This window comes from Elgaria multicarinata, chromosome 1 (genome assembly GCF_023053635.1).
Source record: "Elgaria multicarinata webbii isolate HBS135686 ecotype San Diego chromosome 1, rElgMul1.1.pri, whole genome shotgun sequence".
NCBI lineage: Eukaryota > Metazoa > Chordata > Lepidosauria > Squamata > Anguidae > Elgaria > Elgaria multicarinata.
The window spans coordinates 12,845,589-12,866,791 of record NC_086171.1 but is presented as its reverse complement, the minus strand read 5'-3'; the positions used below and the strand labels follow the sequence as shown (position 1 = coordinate 12,866,791).

Sequence of the window (21,203 nt, the reverse complement as noted above, 5' to 3'; positions counted from 1 at the left end):
TATTAAAAATATATATACTCCCCTTTCCCTCAAAAAACTGTTTAGAGTAGCTAAAAATATCTAAACTATCAAAAATAACACAATATAAACATAAAAGAAAACAGCAAATATAGTTCAATTACAGAGACACCATAAAGTTAAAGTTACCTGCAAAGCAGTTAAATAAAATAAAGCAATAAAATATCTAAGGAGTCAACCAAAATACACACCAAGGAAGGACTAACAGTACAATCCTACTCTCTTTTCTCAGAAAGAAACACAATCTCGCTCAATGGGGTTTACTCCTTAGTAAAACTGTTTAGGATTACAACCTAAAACTACTTCCTGTAAACCTGAAAAGAAGTTTCACACTTTGGTATAAAGTTAATATGGAACAAGTGGGTTTCCCTAAGTAGGGAGTTTCACACCATGGCCACAGAGAAGGTCCTCTCCCTGATTCCAACCAAACTCATTATAGCTATTTAAAGGAGCCCATGATCGTATCATGCTTCTAATTTGAGGCAAAATAATTGCTGGAGCTGGGAAGGATGAGCAGCAATTGAACCTTGGCTTCATGTATGCAATGTGACTCAAGAAACAGCAAACCTTTTGCATAGGAGTTAAAATGCAGTTGCCCTTTTGCACCTGAGTTAAAAGGCAGATGAGTTAAAAAGCAGCAGCCCAGTGGTCCATTCATACAGTAACTGCCTGTGTTGGGTTGGGGTTCTGGTCCTGCGAGGTCCAAGTCATCAATCAGGTTCTTTTGGTTATCAAAATGAAAACAAGCCACTTGCGCAAAAAGATGGCAGTTTATTGGTGGAAAATGGATGCAGAATATATACACGCAAAGAAAGTTAGCACCTCCTTCCAGCTAATCAAGCTTTCATAGCTGGGTGCCTATTGGGGGCCCAATGATAGACGGGAGCTATCCCTTTGAGCCAAAGCAGGTTCTCCAGGCCAGTTGCGCGGTTCCTCCTGGACTAGGTGACCATATGAAAAGGAGGACAGGGCTCCTGTATCTTTAACAGTAATGTAGAAAAGGGAATTTCAGCAGGTGTTAATTGAAGAGGGTGAAATTCCCTCTTTATCACAATAGTTAAAGCTGCAGAAGCCCTGCCCTCTTTTGTATCTGGCCACTCTACTATAGCTAGTGTAGCTTTAACTGTTGTGATGAAGAGAGAATTTCACCCACTTCAATTGACACCTGCTGAAATTCCCTTTCCTACATTACTGTTAAAGATACAGGAGCCCTGTCCTCCTTTTCATATGGTCACCCTATCCTGGAGTGAAGCCAAAGCATGAAGCTTGTGCTTTGGCTCTAATAGGCTTTCTTGCTAGGTGCCTTCCTCTCTCTCTCAGGAGCTGACAGGCTACATCCCTCCCCCATCTCGGAAGAAACAGGGGGGCTCCCTCTCACAGGTTCCCAAAATAACTAAGCTGGGAAAATAATCAGCCTGGTTAGGAGTGAAAACCTCCCAGCTCATCCTGAGATAAGACTCTGAGAAAAGGCTGAAATAACTATGAGAGGCCATTCAGGGAATGAGGCCTGCTACACAGGTCTCTTAGTAGCATTTTGAAACTCTGTGAAGTCCATATTTCTGCTCACTAACAAACTCAATACACTGCCCCTCTTCAATACGAAGAGGCTGTCAAATGAAACTCATTTGACAAAACAAGCTTACTCAGAATAATGTGCCCGCTTGGGCACAACCACGGCCTCACCAAAACCAGTACTTCGGAGATTGTCCTCTGCATAATACAAGAACAAAACATATCTGAGCAACAGAATTACAGTCCAAAGGACAAACAATGAGAATTAATGGGCTGGAGGAGTGGGGGAAAGAAAATCCACTATATACAGTGAACCTATGGACCTTCCACTATCCCATAGATACTGGCTGGGTCTTCCCACGCATTGTGGGGCTCTTGAGTACCTCTAGTCCCAAACAATGACAGGAACACCATAGTGGAGCTAAGCTGAGTAACTATATGAATGGACCACTGAACTGAGTCAGGATAAGACAACTCCTGTACCCTTTTTGTTAAAACACATGCGTTAGTGTTGTTTCATATTAGCTGAAAATTATAAAATCCATCTATTTAAGCTGTATACTTTTTAAAGTGAAACGTAAAGCTGTACTATTTGTTGCAAGTTGAAAACACGATAGAATTACCTTCATGCACTGTTATTCCACAATTGTCGCACTGGATTATTTCATCAGCATCTTCACTATTATCCCCAAGACAAACACAGCAAATCATAATATGGTCCATTTTCTGGGAGCTCCAGTTTTGAGATTTCTCAAGGATCAGCGAGTCCTATCATTGAAAAGTGAAAAATGCACTTGTTATATTGGAAGAGGTATTAATGATAACTTACACTTGTCTTGTGTTCACAATTTATGTTGTTGTTGTTGTTATTATTATTATGTAAATGGCTTAGAGATCATGGGATGTCAAGTGGCATAAAAACAGCTTAAATAAATATATGAGGCATATTTGCTAATTTAGTTCTCTAGTTCTTTTATGTATCTATTTCTATTCTTATACTACATGAACAGGGTGGATATGTGAATTATCACTTCTATTTCGGACCGTACACTCCAAGCCTTATTGTTTGCTTACACTAACACCCTCTAATTGCTGCAAATCCTGCATGACATGTATCCTATGTAGCATACCCAAGTTGATGCTCAGCAAATGATCTTTCAATCTTAGTCTTCTGAACCATCAGTTAGCTGGCTGTGCTGGACTGAACACCTATCATAGTCACCTTCATTATGTATTTTGTCTGCTCCTTTGCCACTTTTTCAATATTAAAATAGTACACTGGGTAGCCCTAGGCATGTCACTATCTCTCAGCCCAAACTACCCTAGAGAATTATATGAGATGCTAAAATACCATTGTGAGTGCTTTGGAAGGAAAACAGGATTCAAATGGAATAAATAGTGTTCCATCAGGTAATTCTTACGAAGTATTAAAGTAACCATTGACACACACAAAAGTTACAAACACCACATTGCTGAAGTTTTCAATTAACAGGCATATTGTTATAGCAGAAAAGTAAGCAATGAATTGTTTTCAAATACAATGGCCAAGATCCCCAAAACTATATTTTATTTATTTTTATTTATTTATTACATTTTTATACCGCCCAATAGCTGAAGCTCCCTGGGTGGTTCACAAAAACTAAAACCATTCTATACAACTAGATCTAAGTGCCAAAAGTTTATTTTGTCTTCCCCAAACAGCAGCACTATGCCACATGGCAAGTTACCTTTGGAGCTGAGGGAAGGTTGAAATCTAGTTTGGAATACTGCATGGGTGTCAAGTGCTCAAAGAAAAGAAAAAGATAAGGAATTTCATGGGCAATGCAAAAGCCCTTGGGTATGCCTAAAATAATTATCAGGATTCCAGCCAATGGGTTGGATTCAGACTTAATCATACTTAAGAGCAGACCTACTGAAATTAACAGGACTTAAGTTAGTCATCAAACAACCATCCATGAATCAAACAAACAACATAGGATTGGATCCAGATGAACATAACTAGGGCTATCTTCAGGTTTTCCAGGTCTGGGCTGAAAGGTGTCCCTAAAGAAAACAGCAAATCAGGACAAGGTAGTAGCCAAACTCCACTGCTGAGCAAGAAACTTAAGATACAGCATGTTCGAAGAGGGGAAATGTAATAAATTCTACCAGGCTAACATAAACTCCCAATCAATGCCTCTTAACAATTAATTGATTTACCAGAGCTTCTATTTTTAGTAGAGGAAAGGCTGGGGGTCCAGTATTATTGGCTCCTACTGCTAAATAAACTAATCTAAATGAACCAAGACATGAACAAAGGCCTGTGTAACTTCCCCTACTAGCATGAACAGCAACAGAGGCTTTGACAAAGCATTCCTATAGGCATCTCAGCTGCTTACTATCATTTCCCTGTGTCTGAGTTGCACATGGGAGCAGCTACGGAATGAACTCTGACAAAGTAATTCTTGTTCACACTGCAGGAGAGGGGGGGAGGTTACAGAGTCCATTGTCTCAGCTGGGAATAAAGTGGTTTCATTGAATAAAGGTATGTAGGATGGGCAATCCTTGGGATCATGGGTTATTCTTGAAGCTTGATTTGGTCCACAGGCCTCCAGCTGCCTATCCTGACAATAAAAGAGTGAAACACCAACTGTTTACCTTGAGATGTTTCAGTAAGGTCACAGGGAGAAACCATTCTCAACGAGACTAGGGCAAAAAGGCATTTGACCTACCACTATCCTGAAGTGGGGATTTGACCTATTACTCTCTGGAATGCCCCATACCTCAGGCTCAAACAAGAAACTCCCACAAAAGTCTAATACCTAAGGAATTAGCAGAATTTATGGCACTTTCCTTGGCTCAAAATGAAAAGAAACCAAAGAAGCTAAGTCAAGTGTATTTCTGTAAGGGATAGTCCATCAGGGTAGATGTCTATAGGATTTGCTGTATCCTATTGTTCCTCATATTGTTTCTACACTTGATTTATGTTACTTATGTTGACATCCGCTCAAGTTAAATTTTACTTTATAAATAAGGGAGGATGTGCCAGCAAAAGAGTCTGTATAATCTACAGCATCCCAATATGCAGTAAAACATTCCAGAATTTAGCCATAAATCAACATTTTGACAATTAATTATATAAATTAATAGACTAAAACCTTTTGATTGACTAAAAAGATGTTTCCAATTAATCAACACATGCACCTTATTAGAGACATTCCCCCTTCTGTGAGAGAGGACAAATGCCTCTAATATAATGGCCCTGCTCTGCCATGTTGTGTCATCTAAAAATACACAGTATCCTTTTTCTATAAAACATCTGTTTCCTCATAGGCAAATGTAAGCAGATTAAGACTGCAATCCTATACATATTTACCTGACAGTAAGCCTCACTGAACTCAATGGGACTTACTTCTGAGCTGATATGAACAGGACTGTGCTGCAAAACAATTAAAAGTAATATGATTAATTGTGTGACAGCTCTAATACATCTGACTGTTTTTAGCTTATCAGACACAAATACATTGGGTTCTACGCCTGCTTAGGGACAAAGAAGACATTTCTCATCTAATTTCTAACAGACCTAAGCCTTCGTAACATTAGTGAAATATTACATAATCCATCATAATAGCAGATGCAGAAAGTATTATGAAAGTTGGTCACCAAGCATCATTTTATATGAAGATAAAGAAAAGTCACAGGCTCTGAAACAATTGGGACACATTAATCAGCTATACTGTGACCTGGTTTGCACATATCACTATGGTTTATTTAACCCATGGGTCGTTGAACTCTGGGTTGTCATAATATGCGAACCCAGCCATGCTAACAAGTCATGGTTCATTAACCATGAACAAACCAGAAATAGAACACATGGTTTCCTGTTGGATTCTGAACTTTGTATTGTTTAAACCATGTGTTGCCATTGTGTGGATGCAGAACCATTGGTTGGTCATGGGTTGCTTTGCCAGGCTACAAGGGTGGTAGGGAAGACTGGTAAAAAAATCCAGTTGCTCTACATGGTAGTACTAGAGCATCACAAAGGCATTTGGAATAAAGGGAGGGAGCAGCCAAAGGAGGAGGGGAAAAAACAACTCTGGGACTGGCAAAACAAACTATATGATTGTCTGACAGACAAGCTCTGGGTAGGGCAACAAACCATGGATTAACCATGACTTAAATATACCATGAATTAGCATTATTGTGAACTAGATCAATAAAGGGATCAGATATTCATAAAAAATAGCACACATTGTTAAGCTTTTGTTATTTAGCCTATTTAAATGAAAACAGGTTAAATAGATTCAATAATATCAGCAAGGCAACATTGTCACACACAAAAAGTAACTGCTACGAATGAGAATAGTTATATGTTATGTTGCAGACTCTGTATCAATACTTAGACATGAAGTTGCACTATGGTTAGATATTTGCCTACCACAGTATGGAGGGGGAGATGAGAAATTGGTGCCTATTTTGTCATTCTATGCATTTTGAAAGCAGGCATTAAAAATAACATATGCAGATCTTCAGTGTGGGAATGGACAGATATAATATTCTTTGTTATTTATGTGCTGCCCTTTCCCATCATGAATTTCAAGGCAGCATATATAGACTTCCTATGTGGTCTCCCATCCAGGCACTGACCAGACCCAGACCCGTTAAGTTTTAGTAAGATGGCTAGGGATTTCATAAGCATAGGACATGTCTAGTAAAGTTCCAAGGATCTTCTTGGTTTAGATCATATTGAAATGATTAAACTATTGAGGTCAAAATTTAATTCAAGTGAATTGTTTTAACCTAAATAGATGTTCTTTTAAGTTATAGTAATTCAAAAGGTCTGGGACTGGAAAACAATACAGATTGGCTGAAGTAGTCTATTCAGAAAGAAAAGGAAGATGATCCATGATAGATGATGAAGACTGAAAATTCGGAGAACTATATTGCAATGCTGGCTGTACCCTCTTACAGGACTTCACTTTCAAGATGTAACATGAATTGCCATTAGCAGAATAGTACTTAGAATTGCACATAACACTTAGCTATGTGATTCCATGCAATGTAATCTCTCAGGCCTTCTTTTTCTCATTTCTTAAAATAGAACACAGATATAGCTTACAATCCAAAGAATGGATGTGTGCATGTTAGACCCTCCTGTCCAGCCAGAGATGTCTTTAAAGGTTTCCTTCCAACAGTTCCCAGTAATGTAGAGTTTTTTAAAAAACCAACTATCAAGTTAAGTGGTGAGAAATGCTGACGTGAAAACTTGAAAACCAGTTTTCACTGGACATGTATTTCTCACCTGCATTCATGCATGTACATAGCTTCTTCAGATTGCAGCCATAATATTTTCCCATCAACTTTGCTGGTGTGTGTGTGTGGGGGGGGAACCTTGTAAGATTCAGCCTATTAATATCTGTAAAATGTATTGTGAGACATGATTGGGAGGTTGGCCTAAAGGCAAAGAAACATGATAAAAATTATGCTGATGAAAGTTCAAAGGACTCAGTTGTAATAGAATAAGCTTCTTTCACATCATGCATGATCAGGTTATAAAGCATATTAACCATGCACTGGGCATGCCAGGACATTCAACAATGAATGAGTTTTACTGCAAATCTGAAAATACATTAGAAATTAAGTCCCACTAATTCCAAGTAAGAGGGCCTATACATTTTAGCTTTCAACATTTGTGTATAAATGTAGCACTTTTATATGTAAATCTATCTACTGCATATCAGGATCTCCAAAGTATCAGCACCACAGCTTCCCTGATCCTGAATTCTTACACAGACATGCCTGCAGGAAATACTGCTGACTCTGCAATACCAGCACATCATATCATTGTGTACTGAAAACTGATGCTGCACTTAAAGTACTGCTAAGGCATCAACCCTAATCACATTTACAAGGGAATAAGCCCCACTGAATTCATTCCTATACCGCCCAATAGCCGAAGCTCTCTGGGCGGTTCACAAAAATTAAGACCACGAAGAGCATAATAAAACAACCAACAATTTAAAAACACAAATACAAAGATGTATAGGATTGCACTGTTAGTAAGTTCAATCCTATAGACCTATTTATTAGCACAGTAGGTGTTAAGGATCGGACTATGAGTTTATCATAGCAAGTAATGCTCCAAGAATGTTTTAAATACTAGTAGCATTTTACATTTTGAACTGGGACATGTTTAGATCAGGAGTGAGTCACATGTGGCCTCTGCTGCCCACCCACTCTGCCACCAAATTGGTGGAGGCAAAAAAACTTAATCCTCCCTCCCAAATGGTGCTTTTAGTATTACAGAGCTCTAAAAGGGTCAAATTTAGCTTGTTATAAAGCTACATTTGACCCTGTTAGTGTTCCATAGCTGCTCCATAACTCTTTTAACACTACGGAGCAGTGTTTGGCAACAAATCTCAAGGCACCCTGAGTATGGCCGATGTGGGGGGTTAAGGGCCCAGGAGGCTAACCCCCCTACCCGACTTTCCAAAGTTTCCCACCTATGACTTAGATAAAATATTTGACATTTTCAAATCAGCATTTGGTGTTTTCTAAAACACAAACATAACAAAAGTTGTGGGATTGATTTTGAACATTTAAGTTTTAATAAACAGGTTAATTTTAAAAGCTTCTCACTGAACTATAATAAGGGTTGCCTGCTCCTTGTTCAAAGAAACCCAACCACTACCAATGCAACCTGACCCTAAAATTTATAAAAAGCTGGTATACCTTACTAAGAAGCTCTGTGTTAGAGATATTCCACAAACACACTTCATATGGAATACAAAATATAAGTTTCTACAACATGCCGTCTTTAGTAAGGATTGTAGAACAAATGCTCCAATATTAAGTCTCGATTTAATTTTGCTTGTGTTCATTCACAACTTTAAAGAATACACACTATAAACATATCCTTGGGTTTTATCATGCATAAAAAATCCACATACTGTAATTAACAGCTTCTAAAACAACTGAGAATACTGTATACTGCTCTCAACACTAGTAAGAGACTTACAGTACATGCATACTCAGAAATAATTCTCAAGTAACTGATTATAGGATTGTAGCCTTAACCTACAAAACTATGTTCCCTTATCTTTCATTAGAATGTTTATGCATTTACCGCAGTACTTCCTAAATGTAATCCTGATTTGTGTTCAGTGTAGTGAAGGCTCTTACTAAAAGTTAATTTATTGTATAAGTTTGAAATATGGTCTAAAATCCAAGCTCAAAATTCATTGAAGCCAGTGGGAAATTGCCACTGGTCTTCAATGAATGTTGGATTCAGACATAAAGCTGATGCAAATTTATCTTAATGAGCATTAAGCAAAACTCTGCAGCTCATTAATGCAATTACCATCCAGTAACTCTGCCTAGCTTTAGGGAATAATTTCAAAACAATCATACTCCAGTGTATTTTTCCATTTTTCATCAGAGGTATTATAGAAAGTTGTCTATTCTACCTCATTGCTCTTGCTTTGTGAAAGGGCCAGGCTATCATTTGTCAGCTCCTCCTCATCAGCACTATTTCTGTTAAGAGCTTTTGCTTTTTTCTTCTTGGATCCAACATCACTAGCAACACTGCTGTTATCGTCATCATCATTGCCTTCCTCTTCATTGTCATCCTCATCACTTCCACTCCCATCATCTTCATCATCCTCGTTATCGCCATCACTTCCCTCTCTCCGTAATGTGTTTTTCCCCTTCTTCTTCCCAGCAGTTGGACGCCAATCATTGTCATCTTCACTGTCGTAGTCATCTATGTCATTTAGCTCCTCCATGGATACAAAATCCAGCAGAGGGCGGTTTCTTCGCAAGTTCCACTTTTTTGGTTCATTTGTCTGCTCATCAATGCCAGCATCTGCTTCAGAAGGTTTCTCTCTCTCTTTTTCTTTCTCCTTTTTCTTTCTCGGCTTCTCTTCTTCTCCATCTCCATCTCCATACTCCTCCTCTTCCTCCTCCTCCTCCTCCTCCTCTTCTTTTTTTTCAGTTTTAATCACCTCTTTCGCTGTTATTGGCAGCTCTTCTCCACCTGAGCTTTTAGGTTGTTCTTCCTCTGTTTTTTCTTCATCTTCTTCTGCCAGCTCTTCCTCCAAGTTATTTCCTTCTGATTCACTACAGGACCCTTCTCCGCTATCCTTTGATCCATCTTCACTGCCATGTCCACTGCCTTCAGAATCTGTTGAGCATATGAAAATTTAAAAATGGAGTTCCAAAGCAAAATGAACCAAGAAAAAAAGAAAAATAATTTAAAATGGCTTGAGGTAACCAGCTTATTCAAATTAAATATTCTTCCCTTAATGGCCACCTAGCCTATTTTTCATCTGGCCCAATTTTTTTCATTTGTTATAAGTGTTTTATTATTGTAAACCTACTGATGAAGAATGTTTTGTATTTTGTAGAACAAGAAGCCCTGTCTCTATCGCATTACATAATATGAGCAGGAAAGAACATTTTTAGATATATGGCCCACTACCCAAACTACTCTACTGAAGCTACTACACTAAACTGAATACCTGATTTAAAGAAATTAGCAAGCAATATCATACAGAATTGTACCCACAAAGTAGTTATCTCAGAGCTAAACAAAATTATGTCAATGTAATGTTACACAGGAGACTAACATTTTGATTTTGGTGGTTAACATTTGGATATTTTTACAGTCTTGAATGGGCTTAGCAAATAAAGTTCAATGTTTGCACCAAGGGATCTGAAATCTTTTTCCAGCACTGCGGCATTAAAAGTAGTTTTTGGGAACCCATAATGAAAAAACTTTTTGTCAAGCATCTTAATTACGCACATTAAATTCTGCCATTCTAATAATATTGATATTTGACACTAACAGAATAATTGAGTGACATTTCAAGTTTAAAATAACTACCAGTTCTTCCTAAATATGAAAAACCTCAGTTTAAGGTATTCCTCTCGTGCAACCTTAACAATGCCATTCTAAGTATATGAGCTAAGTTGAACAGTTCTTATGAGTCAAACTTTTACTTTCCTAAAAACTAAGAACAGGGATTTATAATGTTTTCTTTAAAATGTCTATGATCACTGGTACAAATATTATTATTCTACAGTGTACTGCAGCCTTTCCCAACGTGGTGCCCTCCAGAAGTTTTGAACTTCAACTCCCATCTGCTCTAGCCATCATAGCCAACGGTCAGGAATGCATTCATTATTCACAGCTGTACTCTACATATCATCCTGTTCACAAATGCACTGCATACCAATAAAACACAGCACAATTACTATATGCAACTACAAACTTGAAAAACCATTTGGTTCCTCCTAACACAATTAAAATGCTTGAAAATATAGAATGGTTCTACCAAGGTGTTAGATTTTTTTTAACATTTCCTTACTTCAGTCAATAGAATATGGCATTACTGTGTTTAACTGTAAAACCGATACTCTAGTCAAGAGTTGTATCTATTCAAGGTACAAGAATATCAAATTTTGATAGAACAATTTTAGTATTTCCAAACATTTTAATTCAATTCTAGTTTATTATTTTGTATTAAGGTGCCTTGGGGATCCTTCTGGGTCAAAAGGAAGAATAAAAATTAGAATTGAAATAACTGCTGAAACACTTGCTGTGTACCGTATTTGTCCTTACAAGTTTGTCCAAAACCACCAGGAACATATGTGAATCTTCTTAAAAAAACATTAAATAATGCAAATGACTAAGTTTGGTCTCAGCACCTATTTACAGAAGTGCTTTCTTAGAATTTCTGAATTCCACTTCTGCCATTGCAAGTTAAGCCAGTTCAGATATTATGAACTTTCCCCACATGATACAACTGAACAATTCTGGCACTACATTTGTGTGACTAGCCGAACACGTAAACTGACACCTCCATAGATATGGTCTCAGTCTCCTAGAAGCAGCTTTTGCTGAAAAATGTGTAGATGCAGTCATGAATATCACTTCCAGGAGGCCTGGGGCACAAACTAACTTTTCCACTTGAATGCATCCTAGGGGACTATTGGAACATATTGTATAGAGAATATTCTGATCATATCAACTGGCTCTTATGTAACAGAAAAACAAACCGAAAACCCAAACTAGTCAGTCGGACTTCAGTGTACACAAACACCCAACAGAGCAGCAGAATGTTAGAAGAGTCAGTTAGCCTAGAAAATACTTGGTTGGAAGACAGCATGGCATTATACTCTTCACAATTCCATATCTCACAGCAAGGACAGAGTGTTCACTAGTTTCCCTTCATCTCCTCATGTATTCTTGATTAAGAAGCAACTTCTGGATTGCTAGCTGTTTTTGATCTTTGTATGCTAATGTGTTTTGGATTACAAGCTATTAACTAAACAACTATTTTGCTATCAGGCTTCCAAATGGCCTGCTTTCCAGCACACCTTAGGAGTGGGCGCCTACTCAGCACTATATGAGACATTTAAATTTAAGTTAAATTAGGTGTTAAAATACTGAGAAAATAAAAAAGGTATTCTTGGTATAAGAAAGACCTTCCATCCATCTCCCAAGCCCTCTGGCACATGCAGAAAAGGAGGGGAAAGGCATCTGATGTCCCTTTGGACCAAAGCAACGAGAGAGCAACAGGGCTTCTGTATGCTAAAAAGGTCAGTGCTATATGAAAAATTCCTCATCCCTGTCCTGATTTCTGTGGTATGTATGCAGAGAGAGAAGAGCAGTCAATGGTAACAAATAACATCTGGCTAGTAAACCAAGCCACCATTTGTGGATTACCAACATCCACACTCAGTTCAACCTGACCAATCACACACACACATCAAGTAGTCAGATATAATGTATCTTGCTCCTGTTCTACCAATTGGAAAGCTCTGGAGAGAGGACAAACGCAAGGAACATATTTTTCCTAATCAAAAGTCAACATTAAAATATAAAAGTCAGGGTAAACAATACCTTAAAGATTTTGATACCACAAATACATACAGAAATGTATTTGAAGCATAAAATAAATAATTTATGAATCAACCAACAAGCAATCTGTAACTTGTTAAATGAGTCACAAATATTATAGCACTTAAATATCAGCATATATTTGTGTTATCAAAACATCCAGCTATTTTTTTTACTATTTAAATATCAGCATATATTTTATATATTTTACCAAGATAATGTTCCTATCAAAAACATAGGCAGGACTTAAATGTATCTCCCAACTCCTCATAGCCGGAGTGGAGAGAACTGTGCTGGCTACCTCTCCCTGCTCAGAAAAAGGTGTGCAAAGATGGTGAAAAGGGGACATTCCCAGGGGCAAAGCAGTGAGGAGACCTCCCCAGCTGCACTACTACCTATCTTATGGCTGCCCTAGCCTCCTCCCCTCCCCTCTGAGATGCCACTGCTAGATAGGCATACATGCAAGGCAGCTGGAGCACAGAGGCGAAGATCGCCGCCACTGTCCTCTCTCCCTGCACTGAATACTCAGCAGCATCCGTGTTCAAGGACTGCGCCCTTAGAATACATGAGAGTTCCCAGCCACTGACTCTCTCCCACCACACCAAGAGATTCTGCATTGAGAAGAAAGTTGTGTCTGCAGGAGGGCATTTAACTTCTGGATTTTTTGTATGTTCAAGGGGAAAACAGGGTTTCAAAGTAAGCTGGAAGAGGGAGAGGAAGAAAAATGCTGGCCGAATTGAAGTGATTATGTGAACATCAGCAGGGATTGTATCTCAATACTCAACAGGTGGCAATGTACCAAGTTTCTTATGAACAGTCATACGCAAATGACTTGAGAAGAGTAAGCAAATGGTGAGCCTGGAAAAGCCAGGGAGTTCAATTCAGGGACAACCTCTAAAATAATCTCAGGTAACCCCAAACTGCATAAAATAATCCCAAATACTGATTTTTATTGCAATCAGACTCATTTCAAGACTCTAGTAAAATACAAATCAAGGTTTTATGTCATGATTTACAAACAAAACTGTCGCAATAGTGCAAGCATCAGATTTTCACCCAACATTTTGAAGAATTAAATTCTGGATGAACTTTAACATTCTTATGCAACAGAACTGGCAAACTTCGACATCCATTATTGTTGTGCATTAAAATTCCAAGCCAATTGTTGTCAAACTACAGATGAGACAAAACAATGCTACATTTCATTCATTTTATTTTAAATAAATAAATAAAACAAATACAAAGAGGGGTATTCAAATCAAAGATCAGTATTTAACCACACAGTATGAAAGGCTAGCAAAGTTTTCAAAACAAAAAGAGAGAAAGACAGAAGGAAAGAGATAAAGAAGAGATATGTATATCAAGTTGTTACATTGGGGACTTGAATCGTTTCAATAAATGTTGCATTATTAAGTAATTTACCTCACAAAAATGCTACAAAGTAATTACTGAAAACCATTATTTTATCTCCACAAGTAAAAAGTAATACCCTGACAAACCTACCGAAACATGCAGATTCAGATGAGTTTGCAATGGCAGTGTGACCGAGGCGGACTCTTCTCCATTGCGCACGGCTTCAAACCAAAAGCTCATTTCACAAAGGCATCTGGTAGCTGCAGGTCGCTATTTTATTTATTATGTATCCATTATTATTATTAATACATTTATATTGCACATTTCTTCTGTCATAGAACTCAAGGTGGCTACATGGGATTCCCAAGTGGTCTCCCCTCCAAGCACTGATCAGACCTAGTCATGCGGAGCTTCAACAAGGTGGCAGCCTCATGTGCACTTCAAACAATGCCCTGGGACACAGCTATTTAAGTTGCCACTGATCTCACTATTCCTCTGTAATCACCTCAAATCAACTGGCAATGTGCTAAAGTCAATGGGATCTCTTGTAGGCAATGCTACAATTGCTTCCAGAATAAGCATCAGTAATAGTTACCCTTTTTTGGCAACAAAAATAAGGAACTTAATAAGAAAAATCTTAGTAGGAAGTCCCAGAAAATACCAGGGGAATTTCTTAAATGACAACAGGGCAGGGCCTCCTCACAGACAATCAGACACATGAGCATACACATTAACAAACACACATGTTCTCATATAAAATACGCATATTCTCCCAGACCCACCCAGTCTCATACAGAGACACAGAATACAAACATATCTACCTATCTGCGCACATGAAGATTCCACCCCTCTCTTGAAGTCTTCTCCTGAAGTCCAATTACATCTTGGGTGAGTTGCAACTGAGGTGTGGGGGTTTACATACCCTCCCCAGCATCAACCCTGCCAAATAACCCCCTTCACCACCCCTACACACTGCAATTATGCTGGGAAAACCCTTCCAACTGGCTTCAATGGAAGACTTTCCCCAAGTCTAATTGCAGCAGTGGAGCCAATTCTGTGTGTGTGTGTGTGTGTGTGTGTGTGTGTGAGAGAGAGAGAGAGAGAGAGAGAGAGAGAGAGAGAGAGAGAGAGAGACAGACGTCCTAACGTGCTTTGTACCTCTCAAAAAAATTAGATACGATTGATTTCAAATAACAGTTTGAATATTATTTATCCACTTTACTTGTTGGCTATTTTCTTAATTAGGGTACATTGTTGTTTGAACATGTTGATTGAATTATTGTGAATAAAACACAATCAGTGAATTAGAGGAGGCTATTTCTTTATGCTAAGCAGGAATAGAGATGTGAAGGACTGAGAATTTTTTTTTAGAAAAAATGGGGAAAACTCAGTTTCATCCAAGGATTGCTTCCCCACCCCCACCCCGATAAATTGAATAGCTTTGGAGTATGAAGTATTTTTCTTTTAGAATGATGAATAAAACATTTAAGCCAAGGTGTTGATGTGTTGTTACTCAGTTTTCACTCACCGCAAATTATTTCTAAAAATGATATAATAAGACTTTTATACAAAGACTAAAGATGTAAAATTTCTGGAAACAATGAAGCCACAGAGGAAATGTTCTTTCAATCCTCTCTGTAAGATTTTCAGCATATTTATTTCCTCCATTTCTTATTAAAAGAATTTAGCTTTTACTGGGGAACATGGGCAGGAGGTTGCTGTTGCACTCATATCCTGCTTGTGGGTTTCCTGTCGACAGCTGGCTGGCCACTGTATGAACAGAATGCTAGACTAGATGGACGCTTGGTCTGTCCCAGCAGGGCTCTTCTGTTCTTATGATAGACATTAAGGGATACTCCAAGCCATATTCAGTTTCCCAAAGTGCAAGTAAAGCCACTACATCATAATATGAAAAAAAGTGCATTTTGACATTTTGGGTTTTGTTCTATAAAGGTGTTTCTGGGCTTGCTCTCGCTAGATGTTGTAGCAGTCTGTTTATGCAGTTCTAATCTAAAACCCACCACTGCTATCAGATGCGACAGAACAGCATGTGAGTTATCCAAACCATGTTTCTTCTTTTAAAAAAACCCAAAAAACTTTGAGGCTTGGGTCTATAGAACTTTCTGCCACACTTTTAAATAAAGTTCTCAATTAGATCTCACCACTAGAGAATGCTACCACATCTATAAAAACTTTTAATTGCTGCCACTAGAATAAACCCTCTGCACCTAAAACAAACTCAGTAGCCTGGTTCCTATGCCATGGGCATGGGATTCACCCCACCACTGGCAGCAACCTTTCAAAATGAACAAAAAGTAAACATGTTTATTAATGGAAATTGTTTACAAAAATGTAACTCTTCAAATATTAGGTTGAGACTGCTTAAGTTTAGACAAATGAATGTTTAGACAACATTCATTTGGAAATGAATATTTCGGATATCCCTATCCGAAAAGGGATAGGGCCTTTTCGGTGGTGGCCCCCAGACTATGGAATGATCTCCCTGACAAGGCTCGCCTGGCGCCAACGCTGCTAACTTTCCGGCACCAGGTTAAGACTTTCCTCTTTGCCCAGGCATATGGCGGCACATCTTAATCACCCACATGTTTAGTTTTTAACCGGTTTTTAATGCTTTATGTGTGTATGTTCTGTGTTTTAGAGTTTTAAATTTTGTATACTTGTTTTTATCTCAATTTTAGAATTTCTGTAAACCGCCCAGAGAGCCCTGGCTATGGGAGCGGTATAGAAGTGTAATAAATAAATAAATAAATAAATAAATAAAAACTACAACCTACAATTCCCAGCATTCTCCAGCCAGTCATAAAACAGGAGCCTAAAATGTATTATGTGTAACTTACTTAGCCTATAAAATTTTCATGCTTGGTATATTACATTTTCTCATCGAGTTTACATTTAAAATTGGTTAATTTTAATGATAATTAATTATATTTATGAGCAAACCAAATTATACATGATGTAATTAAAGTTCCAAGAACAGTGTTTGGTCTACATTGCCTAGCATTTCTGACCAACAGTCATGCTGTCTGGGGCTGATGGGAGCTGAAGTTCAAAATATCTGGAGGGCACCAAGTTAGGTAGTGCTGTCCTAAAGCAACTAAGTGACTTTAGGTCTGTAAAGAGTGCTAAAAAGAATAACTATCTATATATATAAAAGCCCAGACGGCTCCTCTAAGCCAGTTATAGTTTTTTCCCTTTGGCGCCATTTCTCGGAACTGCCATTTGGCACCTTTCTCGGAACTGCGGCCTTCTAGGGAAGTTCCAGAAAAATAACTGCCAGAACCTTCCGGCCTAGCAGACAGGCCAAAACCCACTCTCAGTAAGTAATTTGTCTCATGAGGGTAAATTTGATAGAAGGTAACCTCCTCACCAGTTATAAAAACGTTAGCAAGGCTTTTACTTTAACGTTGTGGCAATGTCCACAGTCCGACGGTCTGAGGACATAAAGTTAAAAAATTATTGATGGTTCAAAAGCTTAGAAAAGTGTATTCCAAAAATATTGTATTCAAAGAAGTCCTAACAAAATGAATACACGTCCTATGACGGGCTTTTTCACTAGTTGTATCCCCCCCCCATTTCCTCCCGAATTCTGCTTTTCCCCAGGAAAAAATTGTTTCCCCCCCTCCCAAGGCTTCAACATTTGCATATATCTTTTCCTCTCTAAGCACATCTTACCAAGTCTTTAAAACAGATTTAACTCTGCTTTTATGTTACAAAACTACTTTTGAATACTTTGTAGTTACCTTTATAGATCAACAATTGATCACTGTAAAGATTGCAATAGTACATGGGTTGGTTCTATATTAGAAGTAATATAAAATCACATTGTAGGAGGGGACCTCAAAGGCCATCTAGTTTAGTGAATGGAGAGGTCCTCGGGGGCCCGCCCCAGAAGCTCGTTGAGTGCTGCCCGGCCGGCCCTCTTCCATCCGAGTTGGCCAGCGAATGTTTGGTGTTGTGCCAGAGGGATTAGTGTGCCAGGGGTATTCTGCACTTTCTCTCCCTCCTTCCCCCCACCCAGGCACCCATCGGAGCCTGAAGGAGCTTCTTAACAAGGTCTTTTCCAGCCCCAATGGGCGAGGAAGGATGGAAAGATGCGGGAAAGCGTACTTTCTGGGCCTCTGGAAAGTCCACAAATTCCCCCCGCCACACCCATCGGGGCCTGAAAGGGCCTCTTAACACAAGCATTAAGAAGCTCTTTTCAGTCCCCGATAGGCGTGATGGGGGGGGAGAGGAGGAGAAGGGTTTTCCCCTTCTACTCTAATAGTGGTCACCATTGAAGTAAAAGGGAAAGACCCTTCCCCTTCTTTCCCCACCACAGATGGGGGCCTTAAAGGCCCTGTTACCACAGCCGAGGGGGGGGGGGAGGACAAAGAGCACACACAGATCAGAGTGGAAGTGAGTTCCGCCTGGACTTGCGTCCCCTTTGTCAGTATAGAGACCATGGGGCAATAATCTACTGGGCACATTCACCAGGACCCAGGAGGGCTGGACGCGGGGTGTCCAGCAAGCTCACGGGCCCCAGTGGATTTTTGCCCCATCCCTAATCTAGTTTAACCTGTGACAAATTTATAATGGCATGATCATACCCACCTATATTTGTTATAACTTAGGCTTATAAGATATTGGACAAGCTCAACTTATAAAATATTGGACGAGCTCAACTAAGAGCCTTAAACGCTGCAAAAAGCTTTATTATTATTATTATTATTATTATTATTTATTTATATAGCACCATCAATGTACATGGTGCTGTACAGAGTAAAACAGTAAATAGCAATTTACTTTCAATAAGATATGAATATGGAATCTGTTCACACTGACTATCAGACAGCGTTTTCAGACTGAAAATTTACAGAGATGCATAAACTTAGGGCGTGCAATGACCATGTCAGAATTGGCCTTGTGACATCGGTTCCTCTCATTTCCAAAGTACCGCTATCCAACAGCATGTTACTGTCCAACCTGCTACAGGAAATAACTGGTAACACATGCCCTGGGTATATGTTTTTATGTACAGTGGAGTGCGCAACTTAAAGAAAAAAAAATAGATTCTAACATACTTAAGGCACATCCAAAGCTGTCCTTACTTATAATGCATAATTTCATGATAACACCAAGAGTGCACCAATCTAAGCAACGAGCTGCAAGACAGGAGGATTTTAACCAAATAGGTCACAACAGACATTTTTTACATGTAAGATTTCATGAGCAGCTTAACTGGATTTTATGATTGTTCAACTGGAAACAATCCAGCTCTCTGTTGAGTTCAGAATGACCCAAAACATAGCTCAAGATCCTAACTCCTCATAGGTGAATCACTGTGGGATACATCACATCTTTACCTCACCAACAGTCACTCCTTGCACTACAATTTTGACCTTTTTGAAGGTTTAGGAAAGTGTCAATAATTAGATCTAAATCTAATTATTTAGAGGTGGACCTCTAGGTGATTTGCAGTATATCACCAAGGATGATAGACTCTACATAGCAGGAACAAGATACTCCCCTCCTGGCCAAAATTATACTGATGAAATGAAGAAATTTTAGGGTAACAAGGTGTGAATTTTTGTGTGGAAGGACTGTGGATTCCTTTCAGTTCTGGAACTCAAAACAAATGCTTCCCATCACTGAGTTAACAGGACAACAGGGAGCAGAGTGCCTTGCTAGAAAGAATGTAGTAAAGAATCTGATGAAGGGGGATAGTGACTAGCTGAAAGAACATAGCAAGGACTCCGAGATCCCTGGACGATTATCGCCTAGATCCCTAATCTCCCATAACTCTACAGCCCTCAAGTTCTTGCTGTCCCATCCCATGTTGCTGGTCATTTCCTCTACATTCCACCATCAGATACTAAGTAACTTCAAAAGAAAATAAATAAATAGCTGTGCAATATATCTGAGCACCTGGGTTCTTGTCCTTTCAATAGATAGGATCGCAAAAGGTAATGATAATTTACTTTAAGAACAGTGAAATTAAATTTAAAAGAATGCAGTTGTGTGGGGGCGGGGGCGGGCAACCTAAATGATTTTGAAACATGAGAAGGAGAAAGCATTTACCTGAAGCATCTCCAACCTTAAAGTCACTGTCATCAGAACTGTCATAATCTAAAGCTTCCAGCAGGGAAGCTGCCAAAGGCTTCACCTGCCTCCTCTTCGAGCTACGATCCACTGTGAAAAAGAACAGAGAGAGAGAGAGAAAGAGAGAAAAGAGGCATGTTTCTTTTGCATTTGCGACAGGCTGTTGGGATACGGCTGGGAGAGAAAGGACAACAATCGAAATTACAGAAGAGAAACTTCAGAACGAGTTTAATTTCTACATTTGAAGGGTGGGTCGTGGGGATGGGTGGGCCGCGGTTCCTTTGGGCGGGCTCAGGTCTGAGCGGCACGGGAGCAAGAAAAAGAGGCGGAGAGCGCAGCAATAAAGACCCCAGCCCAAAATGGGGGCACGGGAGCAACGGAGGGGACCCCACAGTCCATACATGGAGGTAGATGTGGCGGCGGGAGGCGCAAGAGGGGGGCGGTTTTAGTGGCCCATGGAAGATCCTCGCTGCCGGCTCGGGCAAGTCAAAGCAGCGCGAAGGAGAGGCGGCTGCCGACTCGGGGAAAGGGAAGGGGGAAGGGGGCTCCTCAGGGGCGCTGCCGGACTTACTCACTGGAGCCGAGCAGCCGCTGCCGGGCATAGAGAAGCTCTCCTGTGCCCGGCAGGGAGCTTCGCTCCCCTTCACACCGCGACCACGCTTGGGCTCAAAGGCAGGCTGCGGCGTCCCCTAGGCCAGCTCCGTAACCCAGACAATAGGCGAAGCCGCGCCCCGGATGCAGTTCGTTTCTCGCCAAAACGAGGGCAGGAACCGACCCCTTCGCGGCTCTTCGGGAGCTTCCGCCGGGCGGCGCCACTCTGCGCATGTCCAGAAGCTCCACGCAGGCGCGTTCGGAGAAATCGAAGGCTTTTTTACCCGCACTCGGCTCGGAGCAGTGCTGGCATCGGAGTGCGCTTTCCCATTCAGCACCACAGGAGCCGGAGGCGACCGCGCGCGAGGCGGACTGGCTGTCTTTGCTTGTCCAATCTTGCCTCTGAATCTGAAACCATTCTTGAATGCATAATTGGGGTGGTTGTTTTTTAAAATTACTATAGCTACAAATATAACGGACATTTATACAATAATACAAATGCTATTATTATTAGTTTTTGTAGTGTTTATTTTTACTGTGCTAATTATGGTTTATATTGATTTTGGGGGCGGGGGAGGTTTTGTTATATTAATTATGGCTTTCTGTATTTGTATGTATAAATCACTTCAAGACTGCTTTTTGTGGTGAGAAGATATTTTGCTGAATACATTTTTGTTTATACAAAACAAATCCTCAATGACCAGTCAAGGTTTTATTAGCAAAATCTGACTTTAACTCTGTATTTTGA

General features: G+C 39.6%; 1 protein-coding gene across 10 annotated transcripts in view; it reads right to left on the bottom strand.

The window, feature by feature from the left end:
- Nucleotides 1–20,590, bottom strand: part of PHF14 (PHD finger protein 14) — a 155,853-nt gene extending 135,263 nt beyond the window's left edge. For 4 of the 10 annotated variants that reach the window (XM_063123444.1, XM_063123452.1, XM_063123459.1 and 1 more), the window contains exons 1-4: nucleotides 20,436–20,586; nucleotides 19,844–19,954; nucleotides 8,976–9,691; nucleotides 2,154–2,298 (exon numbers count right to left, since the gene is read on the bottom strand). In XM_063123444.1, coding sequence (XP_062979514.1) covers nucleotides 2,154–2,298; nucleotides 8,976–9,691; nucleotides 19,844–19,954; nucleotides 20,436–20,466 — 1,003 coding nt within the window. In that variant the 5' untranslated portion in view covers nucleotides 20,467–20,586. Of the gene's footprint in view, nucleotides 1–2,153; nucleotides 2,299–8,975; nucleotides 9,692–19,843; nucleotides 19,955–20,435 lie in introns of all 10 variants that reach the window. The other 6 variants (XM_063123414.1, XM_063123427.1, XM_063123436.1 and 3 more) reach the window with 5 other exon arrangements.
- Nucleotides 20,591–21,203: the final 613 nt, after the last annotated feature.